Source organism: Oreochromis aureus, linkage group 13, assembly GCF_013358895.1.
Source record: "Oreochromis aureus strain Israel breed Guangdong linkage group 13, ZZ_aureus, whole genome shotgun sequence".
NCBI classification, from domain to species: Eukaryota; Metazoa; Chordata; class Actinopteri; order Cichliformes; family Cichlidae; genus Oreochromis; species Oreochromis aureus.
The window spans coordinates 16,540,192-16,568,161 of record NC_052954.1 but is presented as its reverse complement, the minus strand read 5'-3'; the positions used below and the strand labels follow the sequence as shown (position 1 = coordinate 16,568,161).

The following is a 27,970-nucleotide window of genomic DNA, read 5'->3' as shown; positions in this document are numbered from 1 at the left end:
GCACCGGGCAATAGCCAATTAACTAATAACTGTGTCATAAGGTCCGTGTTGCACTGATCCCAGCGAGGCTGGAAGCTGATTTACAATACGAGTGCAGAAACATTCTTCAAATATACCATACTTTTAATTACTATGAAAGAATTTGCTGGCAGGAAGGAGATTTAAAAAAAGCAAAAACATTTTTATTAAAGACAGACATTCAAGTTGTTAATAATGAAATAATGCAAATGATCATTTCAGTCCATAAATGCAGTATACAAGAGAACCCTGAAGATACAAATGTTCAGTGGTGTTGATAAGAAGACAAATACATCAGATGCCATGCCACAGTACTTCCTAAAAGCCACCCAGATGCCCCTTGCCCTTTAAAGAAAAACCCATGAAAGTATCTGATACTAAAGAGAGAGCATATGCAGACAGGGCCTGTATTCTAATAAATAAAATGTGGTGTAACTGCCCTGCAGTTTCAATAAGATCACTGAACTTTAAACTTTAAGAAAGAGCTTCTTTGTTTGAAAAGTTCAATGATGAATCGGGGTGATTTTTGTAGACACCCAGAAAATAAAAAATAAAAAATGCTAAATTTCAGACCACTTCCTCGCTCAGCATTCTTTCCCTTTGTATTTACCAGCACAAACTGTCATGAGCTAACTTTCAGCCAAACACAAGAAACCCCTTTTTTATTGGATTGCACTTACTCTAAACCATTTAGTTCAACATTGCATCTAACACTGGACATACAGACTTAATCTTTAACTACATGCTTGTTTAGTGTTTTGTTTTTTTTCTAAAATGTTTACGCCCTTTTTTTGTATAAAAAAAGAAACTTGAAAGTCAGTAGCTGATTTTAAAATCAGATAAATACATTTTGCTGTCCAGCAACAAAGCACAGAGCTTCAAGTTTGAGCTCCTGGCTTGTAAGATTTGAAGCCTTTCTGCTGCCTATGAGTCATCAGGGTGAAGAGAGGACATGTTTTTTAATTTTTTTTTTCTTTTTTTAATGGAATCGGCCGACCTATCAGCTTTTTATCGTGGGCTCTCTAATTATCATTAGAGCCTGGGTGGGGGTCGAGAAGGCGGGGGTCCTGGTGGACCCGGGGGTGTGCGAGTTGGGGGTGGACACGGAGGTGGTCGTACCATGGATGGGGGTGCCCTTGCAGGTGGTGTGGTGCTCGAGGGTGGTGTGGTACGGGGCCCTCTCGACGGGGGCTTCGTGCGGGGAACGGAGTAGGAAACCAGAGGTTGCTGTTCAAAAAGCGGAGGAGCGGGCGGAGCCGAGGGAGAGCAATGTGCACGAGGAGGGGCCTGGTTTTTTGGGGTGGACTCTCCATCTTTGATGCGCTGAAAGCGAATACAGCGGCCCTGCATGACAAACGGAGAGAGATGGTGGTTTAAAAAAAAAACAACAACTGCTACACATTATCATTTAAAAGCAGAACGCAGATTAAAATACAGTGCATCTCTGTGCACTGGCACTAAGCTTTTAAGAGCCACCAGCCAAGATGGGTTGCGTGAGACTTCTCCCAGCTTTACTAACACAAGGATGTGTGTTTTAGGGCCTGGAGGGCACACAGAGCTGCTTGTGTCTGCTGTCCACACCTGCACTACAATAGCTGTGATTTTAGCAAAGACGCTGCGTTATCACACAGGCAAGTACACACACACAAACAAACACACACACACACACACACACACACACACACACACACACACACACACACACACACACACACACACACACACACACACACACACACACACACACACACACACACACACACACACACACACACACAGGACAGCTTTTTCTGTTTCCCCTCCTCTTCTCTTGCAACTCGGCAGTGACTAGTCCTTTCTTGGCGTAGAACAGAAAGTGGTTTATGTCTCTTATGTGCTTGACTTAAAGGAATGTAAAGGAGGGATTTCAATATCACCACAATAGTTAACAGAAGCCATTTAGCATTTTAACATAATTTACAAGTCAGGGAGAATGGAACGCTTCTCTTATTGTCCTCTCTGTTCCCCTGCATAGCATCCCTCTGCAGACACACACATGCATGCTCACTTGTCCTGCTCAGTCAGTGTGTGAAGGATGGAGAGTAGGTCTCTGTGTCACAGACCCTTGGTGGTCTGATTATAACACCTTATTAAACAGAGAGGCCCTAAAGTCACACAGGGGCCATTAAGAGGGCCTCAGCAGCAGTAGCTTTGTAACTGCGGGGTCATTGTGTTGTATGTGTGTGTATGAAGGGTGTGTAATTGATTGGGGGCAGGCCGGGCGGGAGGGGGTGCTGACTGCTTTGGTGTTGTTGCCGGGCCGCTGTGAAAAGGCCAGTTTGTGAGCAGCAGAGCAGCAGCACAACACCAGAGAGAGCATATGGACACAATGAGAGCACAAGCTCATGAATATGAGTATGTTTATGTGTGTGTCTGTGTGCGAGAGAGAGAGACTGTAAACATGCATCCAGCAACATATGGCCTCGAATGGAGCCTCTGAATCTCATGAATAACAGAAAGAGAGGTGGAGAAACCTTCATTAAGGTGATATGGACATATAAGAGCTATGTGAGAGGTCAACAATGAGTCACTTGTGATGGTCACTCTCCCTGTTTGCCCCTGTGACTGTGTAATATCTGTCCCTACTTTATCACCCCTCTTGGCATTTGTTTACTTCTGAGCCTCAACTCCTTTTCAGGAGAAAAACAAAGCCCTGAAACACCTCCAGCATCCCTGCTTGCACCACTCTTCTGACAGACACACACACATAAAGCAGATTGTTTTGTACGCTCAAGGGGAACTCTCTCTCTCTCTCATGCATGCGCACACACACACACACACACACACACACACACACACACACACACACACACACACACACACACACACACACACACGCACGCACGCACGCCACCATTATAGTAAAGAAAACAGGAAAAAGAAGAGCGGAGACACATCTGACCTGACAGCTCTGCCTGTCACCTCGCATGACATTACAGCAATTCACTCACATAAGGAAAATGCTCCGTGCGAACTCACGAGAGTTAACGCACTTCATTGGGAGTTTAGGGTCGATACAACACAGCTCTGTAATGTCACATTTGAGACCCCCACATAAATGATTTTAAAAGGGCGATACTCAGTGCATTTAAATGATACCTACCAAACATTTTTGGTTACTGTGGATCAGTGTTTCCCAACAGCCCTATCATTTTATCTTAACTACCCTTCCCAGAAACAACTTACATTGGCACTAAGAAGTAGTTCCCATGAAAACAGCTGACAACCTTTTCTGTTGATTATTCATAATACCACTGAAACAGATGCTGCTGATTAAACTATTTATTTACATTTCAACTTCCAGTGTGCAAAATGAACTCTGTGATACTGAAACACTGTGTTTTCTGTTGTGGTGGAAGAAACTTAAGACATACACAGATGTGTGAGAAATTATTGAAGAACTTCAAACCCTAGAATTTACACTGAGGAGTTCGAGTGGCCCTATTATGCTTTGGGAGGGTATCTGTGCACTTTCCCTTTAGAGGAAAGAGTGACTGTAAAGTGTATCCTGAGTGGGAGTGTCCTACTGGATTGTTTGATTTGGATGAAAATGGTGTGACCCATGAATGAGCCTAGTAGAATGCCTGTGGGAGATTTGCTGTGATGTGAAGAGACTTTATATTTATTTTTCATGTAACATTTTTAAATTTGTGTAAACTAATACTTCCAATAAAGTGGTGGGAAGAAAAAGAGAAAGGGGAGGGGGTTAGAAGAGGAAGTGCTCATTTGTGCAGTCTGTTCATGAGAACAGAGAATTGGTGACCGCCCTCTGGTCTGGCCTGTACTGTGTGACAAGAGCCAACAGCGCCATCAGCTCCGGGGACAAAAGAAGGGAATCTCGTCTGTCACAATATGGCTCGTGGCCTTTCAACTCCCCATCTGTTTGCGTGATGCTTGCTTAGGAGAAGTGACATGCACGTTACAGTAGCGCGCGCACACACAAATACACGGAAATGCACGCACACATGGCAGAAAAAGAGATAAAATGCAAACTTGGAGCGTGGCAGAAACTGGCAGGCCGCTGATGGCTGTTTGCAGAGGCAGTGAAGTAGGAGTAATGCGGGGAGAAAGCAGGACAAGCACCTCTTGAGCTGCTGGTTAACAAGCTGGACTGGGAGGTGTGATAGTTAATGCTCTCTACTGCTGTACTTTTTGCCACCACGCTGGGGCTTCTTAATAACCAGCTGTGCTGAGGTTTCTGGGTTTTTAAGAGCTGTTTGTTGTTTTTACTGTGTGGAAGATCCAAGCCTGGGTTTATCAGCGATGAGCAATCACTGTCATCTTTCATGTCTGATATGGCTATCAGCACCCGTTCTAAACATTCTCTCTTCCTCTGTAGCAAAAGTGAATCTCCCCCCCCCCCTTTTTTTCCATGTGAGAAGTAGCGTTTTTGATTTTTCTCAGTTAATGGCGCGTGAAAGGAGCTGGGTGGGGGTCATTGTTGAGTGTCTGTGAACCGCAACCCCACAGAAAGTGTCTGACAAAGACTTCTGCCATGACAGAGATGAACTGTTCTGCGCAGTGAAAAAAGAAAAGATGTGTAGGATGGAAAGACAAGATAAAACCAGCGGTGGCGACCACTTTTACAGACTTCAGACGCGAGCAGACACACACTCACACTGTTGCACAGTAAAGATGAATCATGTCATTGAAGAGCACAAATCGATAAATTTTACAGCGATGAGACCACAGCTATGAGAAGCGACAATGACACCATTTACAACGGAACAGATGTTTCACCATGACAACCAGTGTGATGATGAAAACATGTCTTTGGGGGTTACGAGATGCCAGACGCGGGGGTCAAGGTTAGATAAGAGGGACCGCTCTGCTCTCCGTCTCGTTCTGTCACACTCAGTTGCAGGAAACGTAGTGATGTCATGATTCAGGACTTTTCAGCAGTGGCAGTAATGTCCAGTAATAGCACATTCAATAGTTTCTTTTTTTTCTCTAAAACATAGCACTTAAAACAAAGTATGACACAATTTGTATATATTTGTTTACTATAATCATTACTTAACAGTAAACAGTGATGGTGAAACATGCTATTTGAAACCTCAACAGAAACCATGTCATTTTCTGTGAGTCAGAGGGAAAAGTACATAACAGCACAGTACGCCTTGTGTGTGAACAATTGCAGCTTTGACAAAGAGAGTCCGGTCTGTACCTCACTATTTCCCCTGTGAATGTTTTTCCACATGTGTGTGTGTGCGTGTTGAGAACTGGGGTGCTGTGTTAAAGATTTTCCTATGTCTTGATGGTGTCGTTATGCAGCGTGGCAGACAAAAGAAGGATGCAGATGCTCTACGGAAAGACAGAAAACCTGCTATTTAAAAGGCAAGCCCCCTAAATTACTCGTAATTAGCAAATTATAGCTTTGTGTCAGCCGTTGTGCATCTTTGTGGTTTCTTAAATTGCAGAAACGGATGAAAATGTAACTTGACTGTAGGAAGAAGCAGGCTCACCTCGTCTCCAGGCTGCGGTCTCATCAGAGATACCTGGTCATAGCCTCTCCTGAACAGAGCCCAGATAGCGTCTAGTTTCCCCTGGAGAGTCAGGAAAGTGAATTAAAAATGGAGGATTTATAATGAAACAAATATGATATATAAATGAGAATGATTTAAAACAAAAAAGTTAATCTAAATGAATTATTTTTAGTGTGGTCTGCCAAGGTCCACAGACAGAGAATGAGACTAATTATAATGTCAAATAATGTATGAGTTTTTGAAAAGGACCTTAATACCTTAATGTCTAGTGTGTCATATTTAATACGTGAGTTTTTGAGAGTTTTTGAGAACATCATCAGTGTGATTTTTTTCCTCCTGAAAACTTACATAAGTTGCAATAAATTGCAAAAGAAATGGATAATGTAGCAAATGTGATAAAGAAATTAAAACTACAAATTAATATTTAATTAAGCTTTAAAATGTGTCAGATGGTTCAATAAATACTCTATTTAAAAAAAACTATTTTAATTTTCTGGCAATTATTTGCTTGTCCAGCTCTTAAAAGGGTTAATGTACCTGTTTATCTGTATATCATTTTTTTTTACTAGATCCTGAAATATACGATCAATTATCCATATGTTTTGATTTTTGTTTGTCATAAGATTTTTATTTAGGTTAGGTGCTGTATATTTTGTAGCTTTATATAAAGATAATTAGAGATGACTTCCTCTCCTGCATTGAGGTTGAATAAAGTAAGCTACAAACATAAACGGAACATTTAAAGAGTGTTCCTATGGTAAACTTACCTGAATGGGGGTGTACCACCTCCTCTGTTGTGGGGGTCGACGGGGGGGCTTTCGAGGCTTGGGCTCATAGGGTTCAAATTCCTGCTCTGGCATCTTCACAACAGCATTCTTAGGTTTGTCCAGCTTCGCACCTTCCTCTGTGGATCCTTTCTCCCCCCATCGCACCTTAAGTAGGTAAAAAATATAATATTTTTTTTCCGTTTGCCTTTTGCAAATTCTGGAAGTTGAGAGTGAGTGAGCGTACCTCCATCCGCTTGATGCCACCTACTCCTCTTCCTCCATAATATGAAGCATCCACTGTGGGCCACTTTTTCTTGGGCAAACCATCATCGTCATCTGACTCCTGTTAGCGAGGCCTCAATGAGGATACGGCTCATATGCTTAAACACTCTGTTATTACTATTACTTTACTATATTAACTGCAAAAATAAGAAACATTGCAATAGTCCTGAATTCTTATGCAAATCTCTGAATAGATTGAAAGAAAGGGAAAAAATTGCGACAGGTTCATGTGACAGGTGACTTACAGGCTCTGGAGGAGGAGGTGGTGGAGGTTCTTTGATCACCTGAAGAAGAGAAAAATAAATTAATAATATAGTGTAAACAAAAAAACTTCAGTGTAGTTGCTTTCCTGAAAAAAGAGGTCATTTGGTCTGTCAAACTTACCACAGTGCAGCAGAGAGGCCAGAACCACCACATCAGCAGCAGAGCCAACAGCAGGAACACCACGAGCAAGGATATCAACACGATGGTGCCGTCAAACTGCGCAAATGCAGATAGATGGTTAAATGGGAATAAAACACAAGTGACATGAAAACAAAGGGAAAGTGAAAAGCAAAAGTACTCACAGCCTCCTCTGATGACAGACACAACAGAGGAGAATTCAGAGGGAAAGGAGAGATGAAGATAAAAGAGCCAGAAGAGAAATAAGACAGCTGAAAGAATGTTTTTTTCAAAAGAAAAAAAAGGCAGCATGCCAGAGAGAAATATTACCATCTAATGTTGTGAAGCTGTAGTGTAAGCTATACTGGATCTACTTACACATTCAGTAGTAGTGATGTGAACAGAGCTGGTGATATAGGAGAGGCCTTCATTCATGCTCACCTGCAGGTAGATCACCCTAAAGAAATACAAAAAACAACACAAGCCGGCTGCTGACAGAAGTGCTGACATATCACATCTGCTTGTATGAACACATTCACGGTGTAGCTTCAAGCTACTGTAAAAGTTTAACCAGGTGCCAAATACTTTCTTGCTTTGTCCATACTTGCTCCATTATAAGCAAAAACACAGAGCTAAAAGCATTCAGAGGTCAGCAAGGTCTCCACCCACGGGAGGAATCTCTTCTACGTGGACTGGACGCAGACCTCTGATGGGGAAACCACAGACAGCTAAAATGACTTCTAATTGTACAGCATTCAGCACTGATATGTGTAGCTGTTACTACTCAAGTACAGGAAGGGCGGACACAAGGGTGGGAAAAAGCAAATCATTTTAGATGGGAAGATGATAGGATAGAAATGTTGATGGAAATAAAACTGTAAATAAAATAAAACAAAGGCCAAGACATTTGAGCCACATACGCTGGCAGGGGGTTAAAGAGCAGGCTGCTGGAGTGTAGAAGAAGAATGGAGAAAGACTTCTTGTGCTTGTTCTAATGGTTTAGGGCGACAGAGACAAGGGGGGTATTGAGCTTTGGGTTAAGTTTGAGGAGGGGGCGGGAAGGCGGAGGTCATTGCAGGGTGGTGGGATGGCTGGGAAGACGAAACAGAGGCGGGGGATGGGAGAAGGAAAGCCTTTCCTCATCCACATCCCCTCAGCGCTCCACGCCACTGTAGCTCGTCTCATAACTCATGCTGACACTGACTTGGGAATAGGAAATTGGCGGTGCAGGTGCCACTAATCTTTTCTTCTGCGTCTTCCCTCCTTTTTCTGTCTCTCCTTCCCCATCCTGTGGTCAGCCCTCCTTTCAGGCAGGGGACAGGGGGCTATCAGCTCCACGCTGACAGAGAGATCTCAGCCCCTATCAATCATCAATCTGCCCACTATATATGTCTTTGCCCCACATATGTGTGTGTCTTTGTGTGTGCGCTCAGGAGGGGGAGCTGCATCCGGAAGGTTCCCAGTCAACACAGATTTGTGTGACAGGACCACCAGTGCCTTCATTCTAACCGACAGTGCGACTTGGGTGAGACAGGAGGAGAGTGAGGGTCTTTGGGTGAAGGGGTGATGCTGGAAGCCGGAGTCCCTAAGATCTCATGTAAAGCTGAAGACCTAAGAATTCCTCAACAGGAAGCTGTTCACATATCTAAAGTGTAATAACTTTAGATATGTGAACAAATAATTAATTTCATCACTGGTTTATAAAATTGCATAAAATGGTCTTTATAGTTTTAGTATAATCCATTAACATGAAAAAGTGTGCAGCAATTAAGCTTTTTTTTTAAGCTTGTTGCATGTTATTATTTTATAATAACATGCTTATAACATAATAATCACATATCTACTGATGTTTAAGAAGCTGAATTTATTTTCCTTAATAAGTGATTTAAAAGAAATCCATCTATTCCCTTCCATTTATCTTGATCAGGGTTGTGGGGGGGCTGGGGTAGCCTGGCTGGTAGACTATCCCAGCTACCATAGGTCAAGAGGCAGGGTACACCCCGGACAGGTTGCCAGTCTGACACAGGGCAAACACAGAGAGACAGACAGCCAGTCACACTCATTCACACCTATGGGCCATTTAGAATCACCCATTAACCTAACGTAACCTTTGGATGGTGGGAGGAAGCTGGAGTACCCGGAGAGAACACGGGGAGAACATGCAAACTCCTCACAGAAAGGCCTCGGCCAGGACTCAGCTCAGGACCTTCTTGCTGAGGCAACAGTGCTAACAGTGCATCACCATGCTGCCCGATTTCAGTTCAGTGTTTTTTTTTCCCCTTTTATTTTTTTAAAATGAAATGTTTGAAAAAATGTTCTGTGAAACTGAAAACTGAAAGCCTCACTCTACATTTCCACTTCTGTTGCACTGAACTCATCAGCCAGCTGTTGGCCTTCTCTCTGGACCCTTCAGCCACCCGCAGCTGACTTGCTCTTTAGTAGCACTCAGGGTTTTAGGCAGTATCGACTCGGCTCTAATGGGCCTCCGTTACATGGAAGGACGCCTCCTTCAGGCATCACTGCAGAGTGTAATGATGCTGCCTGTTTTGCTCTGCTCTCAGGAGGAGCAGCTCCACCTGCTACAACAGCACACCAGCAACAAAGAACAGACAATAAAGCAGAGACACGTACAGGGTATTTGCTGGACTTTACAGTTTGCTCCATATGTCTTTTACATTCTGTCACTATGTCAAACCCTAAACAGTTATATGCCAGTAATGCACTACTTTTGTTGTTCGGTGTAAAATATTGTTTGTTGTGTCAGTTTCTTGAGTTCTTTGGAGAAAAAATATTTCCTCCTTATCTCTGAGCAATGGTTCCCCATCAAAGCAGTACTTTTCACTGGCGGATAAGAAAAGCTCAAATCATGCTAAAAAATCTGAGTGACAGAAACAAGACAGATGATGACTGGGAGGTGTCTGAGGCCACAGGCCTGAGTGTATAATTATGCACAAGACTGCAGGCAGAGGGGATGGAAGGGCTGCTGGGCCTTTATCCTCTCCAAACTCAACCCACAGCATCTCTCTGTCTGCCCCGCAAGGAAATTCTGCTCTGAATTACCAAGGGCAAAGCTGGAATCCCTCAGAGGAAACTTTACACTGCCCCGCTGACTCCACTCACACTTTCTCTCTGCCAAAGTGCCAGACAGAGATTAGGAGCATCACACACAAACACGCAGGAGTTGTGAGGTCCTCTCGAGCAGGCTCTCATTAAGTCATGTTCCTGGGCTCTACTCCTGTTGTCCCCTTGTGATTGGTGTCTGGCTTCGTTAGCTGTGACAAACATTGATTGATCACAGACACACAATGACTTTGGCCCTAATTTGTTCAAGGACGGCAGTCTTCTGTGTCCACACCAAACTTGAGAGCAGCTGGCAAATGTCCGCATTACAGCTGTACGGGGATAGTTCAGAGACTGTTGCCACAGCTGAGAAACAATCTGAAGTAAATAAGGGTGGAAAACAAGATGTGAGATGTGCTACTTACTTCCCCACTTCCTTTACCACAGGAGCAGGGCACAGCAGAAAGGTGTCCTCTATTCCAGCTGGTCTCTCATCTACATGGGGAAAAGCAAAAATCACACTTCGTAAAGAACTTTTTTTTTTTTTTTTTTGCTTCTGATACTTATAAGTTTTTCTTTCAATCATGCCAAAATCATGCCCAACATACAATATTTGGCATTTAAGCATTTTTTGCCCCATCCTTAAAATAGAACCACAAGAATGTTATAAAATGGCAATTCCACAGCTCATTGGATGGATTACAGCTGAAACTATTAGGGTGGAAAATTAGTTCTCAGTAGAACTTGATTTTTATCTTAGAAAGTGAAAAGCTTCTGGCAACAATCCTCAGAGAGGATTCTGGGTGGAACCATTATATCATGGATGGGTTCATCCGACTGCAGGGGTTCATGCCCTTTGTGTTTGGTTTGAGATAAAGTCCACTTAAAGGGTTTCTGGTTATCAGATAATTATCTGTAAAAATCTAAATAAATAAGTAAATAAATCACACCATATTTACCAGAAATTGCTACCTTTAGTTCTGACTGCTCGCTTTCACCATGGACCTTAACCTTACAGCCACCAAACCTCCATTTCTCTGTCAAACTGACCCAACTACCTTTGTGGTAATGACTGTTGACTGTTAACCCCACAGAGTCCAACTTTCTGTTAAAATGTCCTGAGAACTCTAAGGGAGGACGTTCAGTGGAAACAAACTTGACCTGCCATTGTGTGGCAGTGTGTGACAAACTGAAAATGCAGGAATTTTTTTTTGAGAAGTGCAATCTTGAAATGCAAAATACCTACCCTTCTTTCCAGATATGTCTTCTTGTGACTTTTCCCCAGAAATAAAATTATGAAGAAATAACCATTGTGCAAGCATCGCCAGTGCACAAGTCCAAGCGGTGGAAATAGGGCTTTTTAGTGATTAAAAAATAGCAACAGCACTGGGAGCAGCTCAGAGTGATCCAAGAAGGAAGACAGAAGATGGGAGATCTGCCATATCTGAACTATTCTAATATAAGATTCAATCTGGGAACAGGGTCCTGCTTAATGGCAAGCAGGAGAAAACGATGCATACTATTTATTATAGTGTTCTTGTGTACATCTGCAGAACTTACCCACAGTATGTGTATCATTTAATTTGAAGCTGCAGAGGACCTGGTTGATGTTTCTTGCATGGAGAAAGCCATTACCCCTCACAACCACCTGGAAACTCTCTGAGAAAAAAAATGGGTCCAGACATCAGGAACGATTAGTTATACAACCACTTATGAGAAACAATGGTAATGCATATATTTTTTAGCTGCACAAGAGTCATGAAAGATCAAATTATTGTTGATGGACTGCAGAAGAAGTATGCAGTCATTGTGGGCCAGACAGCCAGTCCCTTGCTCTGCTGGGCTCAACTTGAGCAGTGAGAACTTGTGCATGCCTCATTACTGCTTGTTTATATCTGTGTGCTTGTGCGTGTATGTGTGGAAAGGCCATAATATGCTCCAGTGGTGCTAATGCTAAAAGTGTTGCTATTCAGAAATATCTCAGACTGTGCAATAGCCAGGAGGTGTGTGCGTATGTGTGTGTGTGTGTCTTTTGACCTTTAATTTCCCCTAGGCACTGTTAAAGTGCACTGACAGAGGCTTGCCAGCATATGCTGGAGTGTCTATGTGGCTGCTTCCCAGCATATGTTAAAGAGCGGGAAAAAAAACACTTGCTTAAAAACATGCCTGCTGGGCTGACAACAGCACAGTAGTGTCAAAGTAGGTCTGACCTTACCTATGGCACTACCACACGGCGTTAGCTCTTGTGTGTGCCTGTGTGCAGATGTGTGTGTGCGCTGTAATTCTGCTTCTCCATGGAATGTGCAGGCATTTGCATGTGTTCAGTGTATGCATGAATGAAAGTGTGCACACATGTGAACTGAGGTTTCCTCTAGCATTATCCTGGCTAATCGAAGGGAACATTTGCCAGCAACATCTTTAACATTTAAAGCTCCAGCGTGAAGATCACTGGATAAAAACATCACAGGTTGCAGGGTGTATATGTGACAGTATTTCTTTAAAGGTCAGACAAGCTGCCATGAAAGCCATGAATACAGATACAAAGACAGAGAAAGAGCTGAGAAGACAATTGAAAAGCAAAGAAACACCAGTTTAGACAGATGTTTATGTGTTTACAGATGCTGCAAAAATGCTGAGTGCAGAATGAAGTCTGCAGACAATCCACGATTTACATCAGCAATGGAAATTAGAATTATACTCGCAAAATCATATTATAATGCCATGATTTAAAAACACTACAAAAACTGCACCAAACTCCTTACTGTTCATTTTCATTCAGATAAAACTTTCAATGAATTTGATTTCTGCCAGTTTTACAAACAGCTGACCTCATATAGCTGTGTCTGTGCTTATTGACAGATTCAGTTTATCTTCATTTCGGTTTTATTTAAGAAACTTTATACAGTAAATCAAAGACCCTGCGACATTACAGTAGGCAAAACCCAGTTCACTGACCAAAACCTGACCCAATCATATATAGGAAAGTAGTGGTGACAGTGGTGACATGATATAATATAATATAATATAATATAATATAATATAATATAATATAATATAATATAATATAATATAATATAATATAATATAATATAATATAATATAATATAAGTTGTGGTCTATGTGGTTTGCAGTCACAGCAAGCAAGCTACACCATGGCATAGCTCACACAACCCCCCCAAAACAACATAGGAACAAATCAGGACCTCATTTATCCAAAAAGTAAATATGAGAAGTCTATAATATTTCCTAACCTTATTTAAAAACAGATATTTTCAAATGTCTGACTGATTGAAAACAGCAGTGTTTTCTCAACTAGAATTGTCTCAGTCACACAATCTATTATACACACACACCAGGCTTGATGTGTTAAAAGGTCACTCCTGTCAGACACATGGTGGATGAGGACTGGTGGTGCCCCACCATCACGTCCGACACATATGCTGCTGCCCTCTCCTGTCTGCTCTCTGCCTTTCCTGCATGGCAACGTGTCCATTTACATCCACACCTGAATGGCTGACAGGGATTTCGTTTTGTACGAATATGTGATTATACATACGAACACGCGTGAGCACTGTGCGTGTGGAGAAAAGGGGGTACAGCTTGTCCCAACAGTGGCTCTTCAATCACGTTAGTGCAAAAGGACAGTGAAGGACAGGGAGGGGCAAAAGAGGAAGGGACGGCGGGGAGAAAAGGGTCAGACGTTAATGAAAGCAGCAATCTCTCCTGTCATGTTAGATCTAAGGCCGTACTCTCACTGTCCGCAACGTGTGCTTGTGTGTGCGCGCTGGGAATCAGTGCTGTCATGTCTTATAGTGTGGCCCAACGTTCACTGTCCGGTCTGATGGCCTGTTTGCAGGCAGCTCGATCTGGTCACTTCACATCAATGTGAGGGACGTGTCTACACGCATGCCAGGAGATGCGTGTGCGCTAGCAGACTAAAGACCATTTAAATGTGTGTGTTGGGGTAAAGCGTGTACGATATGCTATGTGACTACACGCGGCCCAAGAAAAATAACAATGAAAGAGACTGTCACAATATAAATGCGGGGTGTCAGTATGTATTCACGCTTCAATGCATGGCCTTGCTGTTCAAATTAAATTACATAGCTAAATGATAAAAACTGCTTTACTTTATAAGCTTTGAGTTTGGGGCAGGAGGGCTGGTGATTTCTCCACAATCTAAAGCCTTTTCTGGCATAATGTGAAAGCACTGGATGTCTGATTTCCATTGTATATGTGCACAAATCACAACAAAGGCAGACAAAGTGCACTATAAGCATGTGAGCATATTACAACTTAATTAATTAGGCCAGAGTAAGGCTTTGGTTAAAGCGGGTCCCTGCTTTCTTAGTTCACTGACCATTAGGCTGCTCATCAATCGAATAATAAATGAGGCTGCTGAAGGATATTTGGGCACACGTCGAGTGACACAAAGTCTCTTGCGCACTAACAGAAACTGTAATTATCATGTGAGAACAGCTTCTCCTTTTGTCCTTTTACGGCAACATTATGAATCTTCTCTCATCTCCTCTCTCCACATCCTCTCCCGTCCTTCATATCTCATAATGGATGTTAATCTCCATCGGCTGTCCTGGTAGCAGGGCTGCAAATGCACTCCCTTAAGTGAGTCCTAATAAGGTCATGTCAAAGCTCATCCATCCTGCTGGCTACCCATAAAGGCTCTCTCTTAATGCCTCATGTCTTGCCTCCTACTTCCTTAAACTGCTGTCTAGGAGCAGAAGTGCTGGGCAGAGGAAGTGAGGGAGAGGACACGGTTTAAACCAACCCAAATGGCTATTTAGCATATACGATGTGGCAAACTAGGCCAGAGATGCAGCCATGCTTGAAGATTCACGGCTAATTCCTCTGACCAACACCCGCAGACCCCTCCTGCTCTTTTTTTTTTTTTTTGCACACATGCTGTGCTGAAGCGGCCATGCTAATTTCCCCCGGCCGTGAATGACAATACGCTCTCTGTCACTCTGCGGTCATAAGCATCCATGCGATTACTCAACCTCATGTTTCATTCCAGAGGCTTTGGATGACTGTCATCTGAAACAATCGCACACCGTGACTGCCCACTCTGTGAACTAGAAAGGGAAAACCCTGGCTCCTCACACCGCTTACCTCCTGCACACACGCTGGACGGCTCTGCTGCCAGAATCTCAATGCAGGACTTCTTAATTATCTGAGAGAGAGGGAATGGAAACAAAAAAAAATAGTTACGTGATAACTCAGTAATTTAATATGATGTAATATGATTTTTATGGCTCTCTTTTGTATGTGTGTGACTGTTTATATGGTATACATGTGGTATGTGTGTGCCATACTGAGTCAATGATTCCCCTGAGGGCTTGGAAGCCTCCCCATACAGGAAACACATGTTCCACTGTGTCTGCAATAGTTGCAAGCTAGAAAAACATCCAGACATCCAGACAAAATAAGATATTTGCATTTTTATGTATTTGGAATATTTCTGATATCTGTCAGTGATCCTACCTGGGTCTGGTTGAATTCTTTGACTCCTACACAATATACAATGGCTCCCATAGATCTGGCCCTCTGTGCCTGCAAATAAAAGAAAGAACAATTGCAAAGAGATTCTTGTGGTCTCGTGGAGCCACTAAAATCTCCCCAAAACCACTTTCTCAGATTTTCTCAGTTCACACAGCAAAGATTTAAAAACTGGTGTTGCACAACATGATGCATTCTCCAAAAAAAGGGCATTAACTTTTACACATCCTGATTATTAATCATTTCTAAATAACTTTAGTGGTATTTATCATCTGTATTTGGGATAAATGTAACAATGACCATGGAGCACCCAAGAGAGCAGGTCTTTTGCATCCAAATGGCAGATGCACCAATCAAAGCTGGCGAAATATTAAAGTGGTTTAAAATATGAAAACCATAATAAGGGCCACCAAAGAAGAACAGCACTAATAACATAAAGTTAACAAACAGCTAACAGGCACGCAGCCTACAGTAACAGTCCTCAGCCCTGCCGCAATATTTTCTCGACTTCCTCCAAAACGATTCTACTTTACAGCACATCTCACCTCTCTCTGTGCTGTGTCAAACTGCCACTCATTCAGCTCTCCGTCAGTTAAGGCGATGATGACGCTAGCAGTCCCTGCAGAACGCACAACTTTCACATTCTCTGAAACTTTGCACTGCAATGTATGAAGCTTTCGGGTTGAAGCTTACCTTGTTTCTCTTTATAGATCTGTGCATTAGCCTACATTTAAAAAGAAAGGAATTCAACAGTAAGTTCAACAACAACCGAAACTCTCAGTTACAGATCATAGAAGACTTACAGCAGGTGATCATACAGTCTAACACCTTGATACTGAGGTAGGGTCAAGCCACAGATCTCACTTTGCACACTGTGGTCTGGCAAAGATGGGTGAATGTCTTTAAATGTTTTGCTTAAAAAACACATTCCTGTTTTCATAAAAGCAAAAAAAAAAAATTAATAAAAGAGTAATTTCTTTTAGAATGCCTCTCTTAAATACTTAGCTCGGCACTTTCAGGAAGGAGCAAGTAATTCATGGTTTGAGACACACCTCATACTTATCTAATTGCTCTTGGTTCCAGCTGCCAGACACAATTAATGCTCAGTGGGTATTTTCTGGAAGGTTTATGAAGACTCAGATAATTTAGACTGACTTCACCAGCGTACTGTGCTCTTAAACCCAGCCTTACCATCTCCAGGCCTAAGTTCATATACGTGTCTCCACCAGGGATAACCTTCCTCAGAGCCATTAAGCCTCCAGTGATGTCCTCCCTGAAGAATAAACAAACAGCCTTATAAAACATCCTGAAAGGAAGTCGCTTTTAAGAAAAGACATGGAGTAAACGGAATAGCAAAGATTCAACTGAGTTGGAAAGTAACGTTTTGGCTCAAGTTTTACCCAAAGATAGTCCCACTTTTTGTATTCGTAAGGTTGCATGAAGCTGCATAAAATCTGTTAGCAATTATGCAATATCTTTTCTGATGATCTTGAAGGGTTACAAAACCAGTTTAACAGACAAAGATGAGTAAAGACAGCATTTGCGTACAGTACTTGTACGCAGATACAGACATAACATAAGGGATTAGTCAGTTACTGATGTGTAGAGTTTACCTGTTCTCGGTCAGTTTCATGATGATTTTTCCTTGTGTTGAGAAGACAATGAAGGACATTCTCAACATAGGGCTGGGAACACAAAGTGCTTTTGCGTTAATATGGACGAAAGGAGAAAACAAAATACTAAAAAACACATCAGTGACTAAATCCTGCTGGTACCTAATAAACTTTTCTGCCAGCTGCTCCACAAAGGAGTAGATCTCTATCCAATGATGCTTCACGCTCCCAGACCTGGAAAATACCACAAACACAGACTTGTGTGATGTGATGCTGTAGCAGATTATTCCACCTAGATAGAAAAAAATGAAAAGAGAAAAGCTAAATTTGAGGTTAATAAACTGAGATTTATTTTCATGCAGTGATTTAGAGGTAGTGTGCATACGATTACTAAGGGTTTAATGATTTTTTTAAAGAACAGCAGTTTATCTCTTACACAGAGAAGACCTTCCTCTGGTCACTTAATCACATTCCCTTGCTTTGGACTGTAACCTGTCGGCTGTGTGCTGCTGATTAGCCTGCTACATGCTGCTGCATACATGACAGTGTCCTTAATGAAATCGAGTCCCATGGGGCTGCTAATGGAGGCTAATTGCTGCTGGGCCAGAGGGTTGAGGTTAGACAGGGACAGATGTAGCAGTCTGCCTCTAGCAGGGACCACGAAGCAGGCAGCTGGCCTGTGTGTGTGTATAGTGGACATGCATGTGTATGTGGAAGAGTGCAAGTGTGGGTGTTTGACTGTGAGGGGGAACAGATGGTTCCACTGAGTGCAGCCAGCCCAACAACAGGTTGGGGATGCATGGAGTAAAAAGGCTGCGACATGAACAACAGAGGGACCCAGAAGTGACACTCAGCAGGGGGTAAAAGTGTGAGTGTGTGTGTGAAGGATGCAACATCAAACAGCTTGTAAACCAAAACTCTGCAAAGGTCAGGCCTCCGTGTGTACACACAACAGGGTCATGAGCAAAGTGAAAGTCTGAGCTGGTCAAATTTACGACAGCTCTTTTGAATCTTTTATTTTACCCAGAACTGCCTCCTCCACTTTTCCCTTTCCCAAGAAGTGAAGGCATAAAAAAGTCCCTGATACAAAAGTTTACTAGTAAAAAAACCCCCATCTTAATCTTTTCTTAGCACAGAGCTCCTATTTGGGAGCTATCTGGGTTTACTTGACCTTACCTGATTAAGTATAAAACCTAAACTTAATCTTTGAATAGGAAGTCATTATTTCATTATATTAAGAAAAAGTGTGTCCTCACATGGTACCAGTGGGTTTATTTTACAGGCTAAAGATATGAAGATATGCTTCACGAGGAAGCAGGGTGCTCTTTGTTACGAATACACAAAAGAGGTTTTAGTCCAGTGTGCAGAACAGGAGGTTATGTAACACACTGCCAAAAGTAAAAACTGTGTTTCATGTGTACTACTCATTAAACTGAGACTAAATCAAAGGCTTCTCTTGTTAGTTAACATTAACATTGCAAACTACAACCAATGAGAGGATGATTGGGCCTCATTTTTGTTACCAGTCCTTTTCCATATACAGAACTTCTGGTTTGTCAGTTGTCATTTTTTCTTTGTCATAATGAAAATATCTGCCAGGTCTCCCCAAATCCTTTTAGACCATTTAAATATAGTAGATTTTTAAAAAAGCAGTTTCTGACATTTTATTTGAAAACATATTGTTGATCCAACAATGTGCTTTTAAACTCCACAATTCCTCATCCACAGAAAAAGCACAACACATTCAAAGTCGTCTCCTGTGCTGAAAATTAAAGCAATCTTTCTACAATTTTAGCAATTACCCTTGAGTCTTCTACCTGCATTCCTAAGCCGTGAGATGCACAGTCTCCTTTTCCAAAACCAATCCAAAGCACTCGGATCGGTCAGCACAAAACTCTGTTCAGAGCCCAGCCATAAAACACAACACCTATTATTCCATTTGTGGGCAACCAGATAGTCAGAAAAAAATGCAGCCTGGTATTCGGTGCGGCTCAGACACGGAGTGCAGGAATGTAGGAAGCTGATGGTCGTTTTTCTAATGTTTATTTTGTGTATACTGAGATGCTACAGTGGAGCGTGCACACAGTCTCCCCTCAGCATGTCTCATAACCTACTGGAGAGTGTAGCAAAAGCAAAACATGCAAACGTGATGAGCATTGATAAGTTGAAGTCCAGTTTAGAGATGATTTTGCCCTATTCTTTCTTAAATATTAGTCACTGTGTCGCATTTGATATCAGCCAAGAAATCAGTGCTATCTCAGGAGAAAGATCAACAGCTTCCTGAAGGCCTGCTGGAGCTTGCTAGACAGTCAAAAAAAGAAAAGGGGCGTATCAGAGGTTTGGCCATGCGTGACATGCCGTGCTCCCCAGGCTGCTCCTAAACTTTTTGAAGCAAAGGGTAAAGAGAGAAGAGAGGGGCTGACAGATGTTGCCGTGAACATTAAAAAGATCATCAAAAGTGTCGAGACCAAAGTAAAATGTCACTCAGCTCGTCCACCTCGCAGCTCATAGGTGGCGGTGGTGCACACGGGTCAGCCGAGGACATGCAGATTTTTTTTTTTTAACCATTACCTCAGCATATTTTCAAATGTTATATACCACATTGTTTAGCTGCTTCACCACAAAATCACATCACTCCGTCTGTCGAGAACATAATTATTCCACTGAAATTATAACCTGCTAGTCTTTTACACAGCGAGGTCACAAATCCAACCATACCTTATGGCTTTGTTGTCATTCTCTCTCCTTACATCTGTCTACGTTGCATGTTTAGACTTGCTTACGGATCTGTGACCATGTGCATAAATCTCACCTTGCCGCTCACGCCAAAATAACAGAAACATGCCAATTACAATGTCTGAAATGACATGAGCTGGAGCGCAGGGTAAAATCATCAGGCCAGAACAGTGGCAGAAGCATCCACAGTGACCATGTGGCCTGAAAAAATGCTTTGAGTCACTAAGAGTCTGTAGAATTTCAGAAGATAAAGATATTTAAAGAGCGCCCTGATGTTATTCTAACAGATAGTACTGATGTCAGTAATAGGGTAATGGATTAAATTCAGACTGGGGACCTTTGTTTGACATTCCCACTGTCTCAAACTTCATTTCCTGTCCACCCACCAGACAACTATGAGTTGAAAAAAAAAAGGAGGAAATACTTGGAAAGAGAAACAGGGACATTTTAGGATTTCTCTAAGACCTCTCTAAAGATGCAGGAGTACCACTTTACTTTAAACAGCAAAGTTTTTGCAGCAAACTTTCAAAGTGGAATTCTAACAAAACAGAGAAAAAAATGACTGAATTATCATCCTGGTGGATGATAAGAGCCAGGTAATGACAAAGAAGTTCAGCTGGAGGATGCGCCTTATGCAAGGTGTTTCATAACTTACACCAAAGCTGTGCATTTAACTAAAATGCATTAAGAAATCGTTTATCAAGCAGTAATATAACGATCAGCTGAGCCAACATCCAGTGTAAAAGGTGTATTAGAAACAATGTTTTTGTTGCGTTTGTTTTCAGTGCAAAACCCCACTCTTAGTCGTGACAGAAAGCCATTAGTTGATGCTTCTTCTCTTTATTGTGATGGAGCCAATGCTTAAAGTGATAACCGGCCCATATAGCACCGCTATGGGACAGCTGCAGCAGCTGTGTCCGCAGGCGTCATCAGCCTGAAACTCTATCCATCCTGCTCGCCCTGCCCACATCCCCTCGGTAAAGCTTGGTCTTTTTGTCTCACCACTTTAAACCGAACTAAAAAGAAAAAGCATGCCCCGATGTCAAGAATATACTTCCAACTTAAATTTCAATCTGATTACTTGTATGTCCCGAAGAGACAAAACAGCGAGTTAAAATGATTTTAGGTATGTCTCTTTAAGTGAAGACATTGCGTTGCACAGATTTAAGATTCAATCTTGTGATTTGGTGCAAAAGCCAGTTTGATTAAAATGAAGACTCTAGGTATTTTTTCGACTTTACACGCTCACTCGCTTTTCTCAGACTCCGTTACATCAGGACGTCCGACTGATGCGCTCCGCGTTTCCAAACAACTACACGGTTGCATGGCAATGCGCAGCGACCAGAAACTAACAAAGCAATAAATAATATCCGAGACTCACTTGTCCAGAACAAAATAGAGGTCGAAGGCGCCCTGGCAGGACCTCTCCTCCTCCTCCTGTTGCTCTCCCTGCAGCTCTCCTCTGACCGAGACATCGAGACAGAAAATTCCAACTACAGCCAAGACGAGGAACATGCGAGCCCGTGTCCTCGCCATCTTTCCCGGTTACTGTTGACTACTCCGGCACTACAACAACTAAAGAGCTTCACATCTCCCTATCATCCGTTTCCAGATGGACTCTGTGCACACACAGCCCCGTTTCCTGGTTACGTTTTCTTTCACGTTATTTTGAGTGCATTCAGTCTGGAAGAATCTTGTTAAGACCGAGCCGGCCTCTCCAAGTCTTCTCCTTCGATTGAGAGAGGAAGGGGGAAAAAAAGAGAAGCACAAAAGCTGGGCAGGATGAAGGAGAGGAGCGACACCCGAGGAGACACACAAAACTCCACTTTATTTTCCTCAAAAACTGTTACGGGGGCAGAGTGACCGTGTACATCCTCGTTTTTGGGATATTCTCTTTGGCTTTATCAGTTTGTCAAAAATAAAGTTTCTGAGGAGGGGAAAAAGTGTCATGTCCTACTAGTGTGGTTTGTTTTTTTGCGTTTCATAGTTGGAAACATCAGACGACCACAAATCAGATGTATTACACATAAATAATTAAATTTGTGTCCATGTCTTTTCTAACCAAAGGCCTAAAATCGAATATGGAGTCCTAGTTTATCAACACAGTCAGTGAATTGTATGGTGTTAATCAAAGAGTTCATAGCTTGTTTTAATTTGTGCCTTAAAGAAAATGAATCCAAAGAGCTGCTCAATACCGTCATATCCACAGGACATGGTGCTGCTGAAAGGATGTCCAAGTGTTCCTGTGATTGTGATACTTTGCCACAAACGGAAGAAATTGGAATTCTAATCCAAAGTAAAACACTATTTTTAGTCTATAGTGTAAAAGTACTTTAACCAGACAGTTGGAGCGCGACCAAAGAGTCCCCCCTTCGAGGCTTCTGCGTCCCCACTTTCTCGTTACACAAAGTTGGCTCAGGAACTACCAGGACATTTACTCAAAAACCAAAGCTTTGATGCAGAATAATCATTAAATGCTCATTAGACAGAAACATTTAGTTTATGAATAATGCATTTGCCTGGTGGCAAACCCAGACCACCCTGCATCATGTCATGTAACAGCGGCCAATTTTACAATTTCCCACTGCCCACATTAGACAGTTTCCACCCATTTCTCGTAGCTAGACACAATGTCTCCAGAAACGTGACCAAGACCTCTCTGCTCAATCCCACATAGCGTGCATGTGCTGAAGTGCAGTCTCGAAGTATTACTCGCGTCTTTCGTTTAAAACCATGACATGACAGATTACCACAATGCACACATTATGATTTATATATGATTAATTGCATGCTGGCAAAAGAGCGGTCTGTCCCAGCGTGCTGCTTCCCCAGTTTGTGGTTTTAGTAACACTATCAAATTAACAAATAATCTGTAGAGACTTGATATGAAACATAAGAAAATTTGACTTTTGTCCATCAGCGGTGTATAGTGTTCACGTCAGCTGTACAAGAGGGCATAAATGTGCGTTATTAATCAGCAATCACTGGTCTGTCCAAACAAACACCCACGTCTCCCCTTTCCCACTGAAGGGAACTGTAAACCAGACAAAGGAAAATTTACTAATAAAAGACTAATTTGAAGGCGCGTGTGAGTGAGCGTGTGCACGAGCGCGCACGCGTTTGCATCAATGCGCCACGCTTCAGTGCGCTCTCTGAAGGGGATAAGTGGGAATGAGAGAGGGGAGAGACGACAGTGCGGAGGAAGATTCAGCCGGATAAGTAACTCGTCAGCAAGAAACGGGAAGGCTTCGTCACCGAGGTCCGCTGCACCTGCTGCAACTTCCTTGGCTCCCAAACGGCTTAAACATCCTCTTTCATGTCCGGCGGGTGAGTTCGCATGCCAACACAGGCATGTGCGTTTTTACTCTTAAATGTCAACATTAAAGAAAAAACCAAAAACCAAAAACTAAATCCGGGATTTTTAGATCGGTACCACATTCTGTCATGATGCTGCGCGGTTCAGCTGTCAACATTTTAAACCATAAAACCTAAAAGATCGCATACTTTTAATTGCTCGGAGAGAGGGACAACAATAGTCACGCAATCTAAGAGCGTTTATGGTGTTTATAGGCTACATTATGGAAAACATACTGAACTTATCCTGCGCGTTGAGAAGGCAGCTGGACTCCACGGCAGATGTGGAGACAAAAGGAGTAACCGAGTGAAAAACTGAGACAAAGGACGTTGGAAATCATTTTGCCTCGACACCGGCTGCTCTTGCTACGCAGTGTTACCCTCGGTTTTACTAGCAAATAAAAAATAAAATACACTTGGGCTAATTTTTTTATTATTATTTTTTCATTACGATTTTGGAATTCTGTGTGGGCTTGGACCAGATCCAAACCGTCTAACTGCACATCGCACAAATCCAACCTTTTTTGTGCTTTATATAAAACACTTGCACTTTTTTGAGAAAAGATATAAATTATAATTACTATTTTAGGCCGATTTTAACAGGAAATATAATGAGATTGCTCTACTCCCCAGGTTATCTTGCCATTCTGTTAAACAACATGAATTTTTAACTATTTAGTAGTAATTTTTTCACCTTTACTAACAATAACTATTCCATTACAGTTTAACGATGGATCATACTTTCCTGCCTCGGTCCATCTGGACCGGCGACAGTAAATTCCTCCAGCATTCTTCGGATCTCTACACCAGCGTGGTCGTTACGCGCAGCATCCCTGCAGGCACGTGCTTCGGTCCGTGCGTGCTCCAGAACACTTTCTACGACTCTATCGCCTTCATAGCGCAGAAATCCTGTGACAAGGGAGCGAAATCCTGTGTATTCAGGGTGCGTATGACAAATTTGTGATAAACGGTCTTGCACCTATACTTTGTAGCATCTTTACTGAGTTACTATATAACTCAACGGTGACATGATTCCAAAAGTAAAGGGTTTTTCAGATGTATATAGTTTTAAATGTTATACTTTACATCCAAGTTTTTGTGTTATTATTGGATTGTTTTTGACCAGCTGTATTTTGAGTGTTATTGTACTGACCAGTAAAAGAAAAGAAATGTGTATAAAATCCCCTCAGCATTAAAAGATGCAATCTGCCACCAATTAACTATTTAAATAAATTACAAGAAGGCTCTTAGAAAGACAGAATAAAAATCCTCTAAATCGGGAGACTGAGTAAAACATCAGGGGTTGCTATCAACAGGTCGATCCAGAGGCCATGCGTAATTCTGCCCTGGTGCTGTCTTGGTTGCGGCTCGTGCAAGCTGCGCGCAACGGCGAGGAGCAGAACACAGAGGCCTTTTTGAAAGGGGGTCAGCTGTACGTGCGGACTACCCGGGACATCCGGCAGGAAGAAGAGCTGCTGATCTGGTACGACCACGAGCTGTCTCATCTGCTGGGCTTCAGTGACATAGCAAAAGGGTCAAAAGAAGGTGAGACGGATGCCTGTGCACGATTAAATCAAATTTTATGTCACTCCAAAATTATTGAAATGATTAAAAACAGTCACATCATATTGTCTTTCGTTTCTCTTTCAGAATTAAAATGTGGGCGATGTAACCAGGTCTTCAAAAACGAGTATCCCTTCCTGGCTCACTGCCGATTCTTGTGTGCTCACGTAAAGACTGACACCTGGAGCCGCGAGCTTTATGAGCACAAGCACGTGGACATTAAGAGGCAACGCCGAGTGACAGATTTCCACAACATTGCCAGAGATTTGGAACACAAAAGAACTGGAAACAACGACGACGCGGAGACTTCCCCGAAGAAGAGAAAGTATGAGGAAACTCTTTATCCAAAATGGAGAAAAACGGTTCTGTTAGAGAAGACTAATATTTCAAATGATGATAATATTACACCACCGACTAAGAGTTACGACCAGCCAGCAGGAGACAGCCCTTCAGCTGAGGGGAAACTGAAAGCTGACACCTTTAAACTGGATCTTTTGGAACGTAAAAGTGAGGAGCTTGTTCAAGGTGATGAATCCAAGGGGACTTTTACGCACGACAGAGAGCTGGACGCGCGGATGGAGACAGGAGGGGAGGGCTCTAGCATGCATTTAAGCAGCAACAGTGCGTTTTCTCTGGTGATATCGAACAGCCAGGGCGAACAGAAAAGCGCATTTTGTAAACCGAGTAAAAGAAGTTCTCCTGTTGACCCCCAGGCTCACCCCAGCAGAGGTTCAACAGCCCCCTCTAGCCGCCTGGAGGAGATGACGAACACATTTACCTCTAGGACGTCTGTGGGATACAATAATCTGATGCCATCCAACATCCTGAGGAGTGACTTACAGACTGTACCTTCTCCGGTAGCATTAAACACTGCTTTCCATTACGCGCCGGAGCACTGGTCTAGAAACATAGGCGCTCAGCTGCAAACCACATCTTCCCTCACGATCCTTCCTCCGACTTTTACCACATTCGGCGTGTCGGTGCAGAACTGGTGCGCCAAATGCAACCTGTCCTTCCGCATGACCTCTGACCTCGTTTTTCACATGCGCTCTCACCACAAAAAGGAGTTCGCCGCAGAGTCTCAGGTGAGGAGAAGAAGGGAGGAGAAACTTACCTGTCCAATCTGCCACGAATACTTCCGAGAGCGGCACCACCTGTCAAGACACATGACATCCCATAACTGAGACAAGAGAAGGGAAAGAAACTCTTTATTTATTACCTAAATGCTTCTCATATTTAACAAGCTTAGACTCCAACCCAAGGCAAGACTTTAGTGTATATCTTTGAATGTAGGTAGCTGTATAATAACAAAACCGATACACATGCCCATCACAGCTTGTCCACTAGATGACGATAGAGGTGCGTGTAAACTGATCTCAGTGCAGTTTGTCCACTAGTTCAGTATGTTAAGTTATTTTGTGCCTTATGGAACTCAGGAGGGACAGAGAGGTTTCAAGGACAGCTCATGATTGTCACAAATATCTCAAAGCAATCCTCTTATTTAGGCCATTTGCTTTTTCCTCGATCTAAATTGTACAGGAGGTATGGGTTGAGTGTGTATGCACATTCGTTTTAAAATCTAAAATTATATAAAGTGGAAATAAAAGTGTGTGGTGTATTTTGTTCCATCATCATATTGGTTAAAATCAGAGTGTCAGTTTTTTCAGTTCCAACAGGAGGCGACTGAGACCACCATTTGCCCCGTATTGATCATTCAGTGTGTTTAAATATATATTAGACACGTTTGTTGTTTAATGTATGCACCCGTATAACATTCCTGTGGCATTTGAGATCTGTATCCAGCATTTTAGTGTGCTATTTGAACAAATGAGCTGAAAAATGCCATACTAAGCAGCTCATTTAAACAGGATGCCCGCTCAAAAAAAAGAAAAAAAAAATCAATTATTAGTTTTATAAACTTCTGAGTTATCATTCATCTACAGACTTGGATGTAATCCAGGTAGACTGCACCACTTTGAACTTGTGATTTTATGTTTATCCACCAATCCTGTGCCGCTTACTTTCCACTAGGGACAGGCTGTGGACAGATGGACATAAATAGTTCTCTGTTGCAGGTAAATGAGGCGAGAAGAAGGCATGAAGTTCATGGAAAAGTCAAGTGTAGACCTTGTCCTGTCAGTCTATAACAAAAGCAGGGATGTAGTTCCACATGCATTGTTTTCTACCTTATTTGATTAAGTCACTTTAACTCCCCAGGAAAAAGATTTCCTTCTTTTTTTTTTTTACAGTCAGTGGAAGAACATCGTCCACCTTTTATAACAGGGACTTAAACCTGTAGATGACAAAAAATTGCTCAATATCCTCTGACAATTTTATTTCTTTGAATATGTATTGAGTTTTAAACCAGCACTTACATTTAAGTAGCCCAAATACTTGTTTCCCTACTAAAATAATGGTTGATAAAAGGTCCCAAAACTTATTTCAATCTGGTAAAAAATGGAGGTTTTAGAGTTTCTAAAGGAAAATAAGATTTCACAATAAAAAGAAACCTAGTCTATATGATTAAATAGGCAATTAAGAGACACAGTATCACTCTATTAAAGCCATGTTCTAATAAACAGCACTATTGCTTCTCTGAACTCAGTAACCATGTGAGGAAAGAGCTATTTCAGCCCAGACACAGAAAATCCTCTGTTGTCTAATAATGGCCGTATTGGTCTCCTTTAATTGAACAGTCATCATATGGAAAAACAAATATTGTTCTTGGTCCCCTGCTTTCCTCGTTTCATTTAGGCTTTTAGGAATTTTGCGCTCTGAACGTGAGCCTAGACTACTGTGGTTTTCTTGGTTGGAATTGACCATTGTAAGTACTCTCCTGTGACCATGATTGCGGTTGACATGGGGTTCACTTTCTAATAGCAGACTGTAGGTCCAGACCGTAAATGGGATCAGTTAAGAAATTTGGTGGGGAGGAACAAAAAAAAAAAAAAAGATTTGAATTTGTTCATTACATTTAAGCCAGCCTACATTAAAGCTACAACTTCTATTAATGTAAACATGATTTATATAAGCCCTAATTACAGTCATCATCCTAATTTAAAAGGAGGTTAGGCGCTGTAAATCGTAACATGGTTTTGCAGTTACTGAACATTTCCACTTGTGTGGAATGGAGAAAACTGAATCACGCTTTTGTACG

General features: G+C 42.2%; 2 protein-coding genes across 5 annotated transcripts; one reads left to right on the top strand and one right to left on the bottom strand.

Annotated features, from left to right (window-relative positions):
• Positions 1 to 160: 160 nt before the first annotated feature.
• Positions 161 to 25,787, bottom strand: antxr1d (ANTXR cell adhesion molecule 1d). 4 transcript variants are annotated; one of them, XM_039622054.1, is made up of 18 exons: positions 25,663 to 25,787; positions 17,323 to 17,394; positions 17,161 to 17,232; positions 16,739 to 16,820; positions 16,241 to 16,271; positions 16,093 to 16,166; positions 15,533 to 15,601; positions 15,364 to 15,444; positions 15,161 to 15,221; positions 11,594 to 11,692; positions 10,459 to 10,528; positions 7,352 to 7,430; positions 6,977 to 7,072; positions 6,838 to 6,876; positions 6,555 to 6,653; positions 6,311 to 6,475; positions 5,523 to 5,603; positions 161 to 1,362 (listed from the first exon to the last, which is right to left on the bottom strand). In XM_039622054.1, the coding sequence occupies exons 3-18, from the start codon at positions 17,226 to 17,228 to the stop codon at positions 1,051 to 1,053; spliced, it is 1,506 nt and encodes a 501-aa protein (XP_039477988.1). In that variant the 5' UTR covers positions 17,229 to 17,232; positions 17,323 to 17,394; positions 25,663 to 25,787; the 3' UTR covers positions 161 to 1,050. The 4 variants fall into 4 exon arrangements, with proteins under 4 accessions (XP_039477988.1, XP_039477990.1, XP_039477989.1 ...); XM_039622056.1 differs by having other exon boundaries at positions 17,323 to 17,452; positions 25,663 to 25,775; XM_039622055.1 differs by having other exon boundaries at positions 25,654 to 25,765.
• prdm8 (PR domain containing 8) lies at positions 23,111 to 26,575 on the top strand. Its single transcript, XM_039622057.1, has 4 exons — positions 23,111 to 23,223; positions 23,974 to 24,193; positions 24,567 to 24,795; positions 24,901 to 26,575. The coding sequence occupies exons 1-4, from the start codon at positions 23,213 to 23,215 to the stop codon at positions 25,995 to 25,997; spliced, it is 1,557 nt and encodes a 518-aa protein (XP_039477991.1). The 5' UTR covers positions 23,111 to 23,212; the 3' UTR covers positions 25,998 to 26,575.
• Positions 26,576 to 27,970: the final 1,395 nt, after the last annotated feature.

Bases quoted from the DNA above. Each gene is read 5' to 3' on its own strand.
- antxr1d (XM_031739066.2), bottom strand. From the start codon at position 21,432: ATGGCGAGGACACGGGCTCGCATGTTCCTCGTCTTGGCTGTAGTTGGA. The intron at 15,445-15,532 runs GTAGGATCACTG...ATGTTTTTCTAG, and splicing joins AAGAATTCAACCAGACCCAG to CTTGCAACTATTGCAGACAC. The intron at 10,529-11,593 runs GTAAGTTCTGCA...TTCCCCATGTAG, and splicing joins AAATGATACACATACTGTGG to ATGAGAGACCAGCTGGAATA.
- prdm8 (XM_039622057.1), top strand. The intron at 24,194-24,566 runs GTGCGTATGACA...TGCTATCAACAG, and splicing joins CGAAATCCTGTGTATTCAGG to GTCGATCCAGAGGCCATGCG. The intron at 24,796-24,900 runs GTGAGACGGATG...TTTCTCTTTCAG, and splicing joins AGCAAAAGGGTCAAAAGAAG to AATTAAAATGTGGGCGATGT.